General features: G+C 41.9%; 1 protein-coding gene and 1 pseudogene across 1 annotated transcript; one reads left to right on the forward strand and one right to left on the reverse strand.

Moving 5' to 3' along the window:
- Nucleotides 1–207: 207 nt before the first annotated feature.
- Nucleotides 208–4,187, forward strand: LOC139652971 (peroxynitrite isomerase THAP4-like). The gene is made up of 3 exons (XM_071529901.1): nt 208–1,101; nt 1,226–1,381; nt 2,692–4,187. Exons 1-3 carry the CDS (start codon nt 748–750, stop codon nt 2,989–2,991), a joined length of 810 nt encoding a protein of 269 aa, XP_071386002.1. The 5' UTR covers nt 208–747; the 3' UTR covers nt 2,992–4,187.
- A 107-nt stretch (nt 4,188–4,294) lies between these two features.
- LOC139652969 (methylcrotonoyl-CoA carboxylase beta chain, mitochondrial pseudogene) lies at nt 4,295–5,567 on the reverse strand (annotated as a pseudogene).
- Nucleotides 5,568–6,217: the final 650 nt, after the last annotated feature.

The following is a 6,217-nucleotide window of genomic DNA, read 5'->3' on the forward strand; positions in this document are numbered from 1 at the left end:
TTTTTGTTTTAGTTGTATGACCCCAACAACTATCCGATAAAGGATTTTTTTTTTTTTTTTACTTATTTAACCCACAACGCGGATGTCGTCACAGTTACGTCCTTACGTACACGCGCCTCCGTCCATGATTGGCTAAAAGAAGCTGTTTACCTGCATGGTAGTTGCAAAATGAAACCGTTTGAGATACAACTGGCTAAAGAGGTCCGAAAACGCCCTCATCTGTATAACTCTTCCTCGAGGGGCTGCAGACACGGACAACTGTCTGCCGCTTCCTGGAATGAAATAGCAGGGACGCTGGAAGTGGACAGCGGTGTGTCTGTCGCCAGACATGGGCGACACTGCGCAGCGAATTTGCCAGGGCAAACAAACAGATGACACCGAGTGCATATGGACGTGTACGACGGACTGACTTAAAGGCCTATTTCACCGCTGTGAATATGATGATTTATTAAAACTAGGCCATCTATGTAGTAGAAATGTGCAATTATTTTTGAAATTGGAGCCATAAGACTAGAGAAAACAGAGAAAAGGGCTGTAGTATTCCCTTTTGCTCAAAAGGTAGAAAACCCACAACAACCAGAATGCACTGGGCTCGTTGCCTTCCAAGGCCACTGACCAGAGCTTCCGGAGTGTCTAAAAATGTAGGCGGTGAAGTCGGTTTCCATGGTTTCCATACACCGGCTTACTGGAGTAGGAAAAAGTTGTCTTTGACAACGTCTATGTTTTCACAAAAACCTTTTAGTCGCAATGGTCTCGACTTGCATTGTTCCCGGGTGCAAGGACTCGAAGAGGAAACGACGTGCTGGAGTGAGTTATTATCGTTTGCCAGTAAAGGATCCAGAGCGTTGTAGGCAGTGGCTGGAGGCTGCCAATAATCCTAAATATGGAGAGAACACCGCTACGGGAAGTCTTCAAAACCTCCGAGTTTGTAGTCTCCATTTCAAACCGGAGGACTATGAACACAATGTTTTGGGCCAAATCGAGGACGTAACTGGGAAAAAACTGAAAGAAACTGCCGTTCCGTCTATTGGTTTGGACGAAGAAGACGAACCGGGGCCTTCCTCTGCCCAGCCCCCTGGAGCAAAATGCCGTCGCGTACAGGTAAGGCTGTCGCCATAGCGTTCCGTTTTGACTTGCTGTTCACACAGTAGACAAAGTAGGCTACGACACTATATTCAGTGATAAAACCTACGCTTACACTAACTGTTTTATGGTGACATTTCAGAATCCAGCGGCATATAGTGCTAACGTTACCGTTGCTGCAACTTTGGCAACAACCCCCATGTCAGCTGCAGGGTTAGTGGGCACGAAGGATGATGAGGAATCAGGCCCGTTTGTCACCCAACCGCCACCTCCACAAGCCACACAAACAAGCGGAGAGGTAGGCTATATACGAGAAATACTGGTGGGCTGTTGTTTAACCTTACAGTAACTAACAAGCTAAATGGCTAAAGTACCTAAAACTGTCTTAGATATCCATTTCATACATAGGAACACACATGGCATAAAAATACACAGTAAGGCAGTAATATAATTAAAAAAGTAACAAGAACAAGAAAAAACACCTGTTGCATCTGGTCAGTGTGTAGAAGGGGCAGATGAAATGTAATGTCTTTCCCGGTGGAAAGACATTACAGATGCGGTGGCCTTTCATATCGCAAAGATGGCTTTTAAGAAGAAAAAAAAAAGATTAAAATCGTAAATCGGGTGTAGGTGTGGAAAAAATCTGAGATTTTATTGCTAGGCTATATAAGTTTGATTTCTATAATCAGTTTCAACTCCAGTAAATTAATTTTAAAGTCAGTCGTCTGCTGGAACAAATCTCATCACTTTCAATCTAAGTGATTCACACAAACACAAGAACTTTTGTCAAGACTTCAGAAACCTTTTCAAGTCATCAAAGTAAGTCCCAAGTCATCAGAACCCAAGTCAAGTCTTCTCTTCATGCATCAAGTCAAGCCTCAAGCAGTTAAAACTGTGACTCCAGTCAAGTCATGTGACTCGAGTCCTTCTGGTTGTGAGGTTGCCTTCACACCTTATCGCGAGCATTCAGATAAACATTTCAAATGTGCCAAGTAGGGTTGAGCGATATGGACCAAAAATCATATCTCGGTATTTTTAGGCTGAATGGCGATACACGATATATATCTCGGTATTTTCTACAAAGTGGGCTAAATGTTCAGTTGCAAGTAGGGCTGGGCGATATGGACAAAATCAAATATCACAATATTTTTGACCAAATACCCCAATATCGATATTGCGACAATATTGTAGGGATGACTATCGGTGCTTTCACAAAATATTTACGCAATGAGATTTTTGATAAATAATTATCAGTAATGTGGATATAATGACTAAGTGGGTAAAGACAAATGCTAGAACAGTCTGGTAAGTTCAGAAAATGACATCACTTTACTGTAATACAGCCTTTAAAACCAGGAAAAGACACTTATGCCATATCACGATATTACGATATCCAAAATCTAAGACGATATCTAGTCTCATATCACAATATTGATATAATATCGATATATTGCCCAGCCCTAGTGCCAAGTATTGAAAGGATTCATATCCTGTGTTTAGACCTTTATTGGAAATGAAAGTAATAATGAAAAATGTAATGTAATGTTTTTTTATGTGCAATGTGCATGTTGTCTTAACTTTTTTTCTTCTCTTTTTTTAATCTTGAAGGAAAGCGTGTCGTCCGCAAGCTCTTCCCCTGGTCCCAGTCTGAGCCCGTCACCTTCGGGCAGCTCGGGGCAAAGGAGGCCGAGAAAGAGAAGGCACGACGGAACTATGGATCAGCGCATTATGAAAAGACTTGAAGGCATCGACCAGCAGAGGGAGCAACTGCAGCACTTAAACGGTGAAGACACCAAGTTCGCTTTAGGTATGGCAGACATTTTGCGCGGACTCCCGCCGCGTCAGAAGAGCCTGGCGAAATTTAAAATACACCAGCTACTTTTTGAGATGGAGCAAGAACAAGAGTAAAGCCACACACACCACCATTTTGGAGACTAAAAATGTGCATTTTTTTTTAAAGAACAGAAGTAATGGGAATTGCTAGTAACAACACTATTCAGCACGTGAAAAATGTATGGTTTTCAGTGATTTGGATTTGTTTCTTGTACCAAATGTGAGATATTCACATCTAAGTTGTAATTCTTAGTTCAGGTTAAAAATGCAGCCCATCTCATTCAGTTCAGAAAATAAATCTCGTGAAAGATCATCACTGGTTTTATTTTTCACTGCAGAAAGTAGGCTAATACTCTGCACATCATTAGACACTACTACTGAGATTAAATGGAGTGCATAAGATCATTTACAGATTGACTTGAATTGTCTGCAGTACTTGGTTAAGGCAGAACCTACTGCTCACAGAAAACCTACAACATGAAAACCCTTATAAAACACCAGCAAATAAAATTAGTTTCAATAAATGTGTCTCTGGAAATGACGTGCTGCCAAGGCATGAGACCCAAAGGCGACTGAGAGAAGCTCTTGGAAGGTTTCTCTTGGGTTTTTGCAGATTGCTCTCAACACTTTTTTTTTTTGCGGCATGCCAGAGGATCTGGATTGGATTCAGAAACTTCATTGCAGAAACTGTGAAAAGGAGGAACACCCTCAGAGGGCCTTTTTACCCTTTTTTTTTTTATATTGGTCGTCTCCATGCAGTACACATCATCACTTCTTCCTTCTGGGTCTCCAACGGTGGACTGACCTTCCCTCTCCAGTCAGAACAGCAGTCACCCCCCATCTTCTGTCACAAGATCAAATCTCCTGAAAATGACTTGTTAGTGTTGTTAGCATTCCTCACTGAAATGAATGATTGAAAAAAAATCATGAAATGATCCACTAGCTGCAAGCTAACGAGTAAAGGGAACACTTAATCCAACAGGTTCAGGAGTGTTGTGTCTTTTCTGAAGACAAGTCATGTTTACTCTGCTGCTCTTGATGTTAAAATAGTTGAGCAACAATGTCAACATTTAACAGACATTGGCAGTGAAAATGGTTTTAAACCACAGTGAAAACAGCACCTGTGTATTTGTGAAATAATCCATGTAAATCAGAATCTAAAATCAAAACACAGACTCACTAGTTCCTCAACAGATATCTTCAGTGGCTGTTTGAAATGTATTTACAATCATTTTCTTTCTACTTTTATACAAATAAACAATTACATTGCATTGATTGTTATTATTACAGTTCATTTCATACATCACATTTTTAGAGATGGTTCAACAGCTTCACAACTAGGTCATTATAAAATTTGTTAAAAAGTTTGTTCACAGACTGTAGAATTGTGTTCACGTTGGATTTTCATCTAATTCCTTCATCAAAGTAATTTGACAGCATTATGGTGATGAGAAACTCGCATCATCGAGTGGCTTTCCACTGGCCAAGGCATCTTCTTAAACAAGTAAAATCCAAGTTAGTCTGAATAGAGGTAGCCATTGTTTTCTGCAGATAAAACCACTCTAAGGCAGCTCTGTGAGTGAAGAAACACAACTGGGGGAAACTGTAGTGTGCAAAAAAAAAAACCCAGAACGACTGAATAATCATTCCTGTGTATAGAGCAGCTACAAGCTCATTACCTTACTTCTATCCACTTATATGGGGAGTGGAGGTACACTATTTTGGGTCCAAACTTAAAACAGTTTTTTTTTTTTACCCTCACACTTTCCCTATAGTCTGCTCTGAGGGATGGACAGATGTTTCTAGCGTCTAGGTGTGGCAGAGGAGCTGGACGGATGCTTCTAGATTCGTAGCAGTGGGGCTCGCTGCTTCTCTGTGGACAGCTGATACTGCTGCTGTTTGATGATATCCAGGCAGTCTCTGAGAACCTGCAGACAGAACAGAGAGACAACATAAAGGCATAAGGAGAGGGATGCATCTCTCTTTCTGACACCGGTGCTGAAAAATCCCATCCCTGGTTGCATAAGGGTAAAACTTCATTACCTTCCTGGTGTCCTGAGGTAGAATGACTCCATCGTCCCACAGCCGACCGGAGCCGAAGAACGCTGAGCTCTCCTCCTTCAGTCTCCGGTTCATGTCCTCCTCCTCCTGCTGCTGTTCCTCCTCCTCCTCTCTGCCAGGGGGAAGCAGTGAGTCGCTGTGGCCCGGAGCCACCACCGACACTCTGGCGTTGGGCCACAGGAACAGGAAGTTGGGGTCAAAGGCCCGCCCACACTGGAGACAGATAGGAAACAAGATTCAGATTATTTAGGGATTGACCCTGTACCCTAGGGAGGGATAGGCCCAGACCCTACACCCCTTCATCAAGGCTGTATTTTTTAGATGATGCAATAAATGTCATGGATTCTAGGATCATGAAACTTCATCTCTGCACTAAGGACCATGCCACATTTAAATTCTAGTATATAAGAAAAAAAGTCAAACTGAGGATATCATATGGCTGGTATGGTGGTGATTGAGCCTCTCACCATGGCGTAGCTGTCGGCACCATGGCAACCACCGATCACCACGGTAATCTTGGGGACAGAGGCACAAGCCACCGCTGACATCATTGACCCCTGAGCCTTCAGACGGTTACTGTTGATGTCTGCCTGGAGGATACACACCACACCACACACACACACACACACACACACACACACACACACACACACACACACACACACACACACAGTTATGATATGCCATAGCTGTTATTGCCAAAACAGCCCTCTATAAAACCACACCTTTGAATTCAAGGAGAAACTAGCCCTTTCTGTAAACATTTGACAGAGCACAGAGTCATGATTATAATGCTGTTTTTTCATTTAGAGCTACATTCAAGTCAGGCAGTTGGGGTTTAGACCTGTCACACCATCAGACTATTGTCACTGTACAAGTACAATGAAATGTTGTTTGGAGCAAGCCTATAGATGCCTGATTAAGGATAAAAACTATAAGAAAATATAAACACTATAGAGGATAAGATACTAAAATAGAAAATAGATAAGAACGAAATAATACTGTATATGCACAGAATAAAAGAGTGAAATGTCCGGTACTGGGAGCAAGTGGAGCCAGTAATGCAGCATAGTTGGAAAGATATTGCACAGAACAGATTATTGCACTTGAAAGGGGAGGGGGGGGGGTTGAAATAAATAGAGGAACAGTCACAGTGGTTGATAAATAATTCCATTATTGCACTTGGAGGTAGGATGACTATCCAATTGATATATGGGTGTAAAAGCTTTATTATTGTGAA

The sequence above is a fragment of the Centroberyx affinis genome, unplaced genomic scaffold (assembly GCF_046629955.1).
Source record: "Centroberyx affinis isolate AG114_WGS23_722 - 3 ecotype Tasmania unplaced genomic scaffold, CSIRO-AGI_Caff_v1 ptg001848l_1, whole genome shotgun sequence".
In the NCBI taxonomy this organism is placed as follows: Eukaryota; Metazoa; Chordata; class Actinopteri; order Beryciformes; family Berycidae; genus Centroberyx; species Centroberyx affinis.

Excerpts from the sequence above, each read along its gene's own strand:
- LOC139652971 (XM_071529901.1), top strand. The coding sequence starts at position 748 with ATGGTCTCGACTTGCATTGTTCCCGGGTGCAAGGACTCGAAGAGGAAA. Across the intron at positions 1,102-1,225 it reads CAAAATGCCGTCGCGTACAG|AATCCAGCGGCATATAGTGC; the intron begins GTAAGGCTGTCG and ends GTGACATTTCAG. Across the intron at positions 1,382-2,691 it reads CCACACAAACAAGCGGAGAG|GAAAGCGTGTCGTCCGCAAG; the intron begins GTAGGCTATATA and ends TTAATCTTGAAG.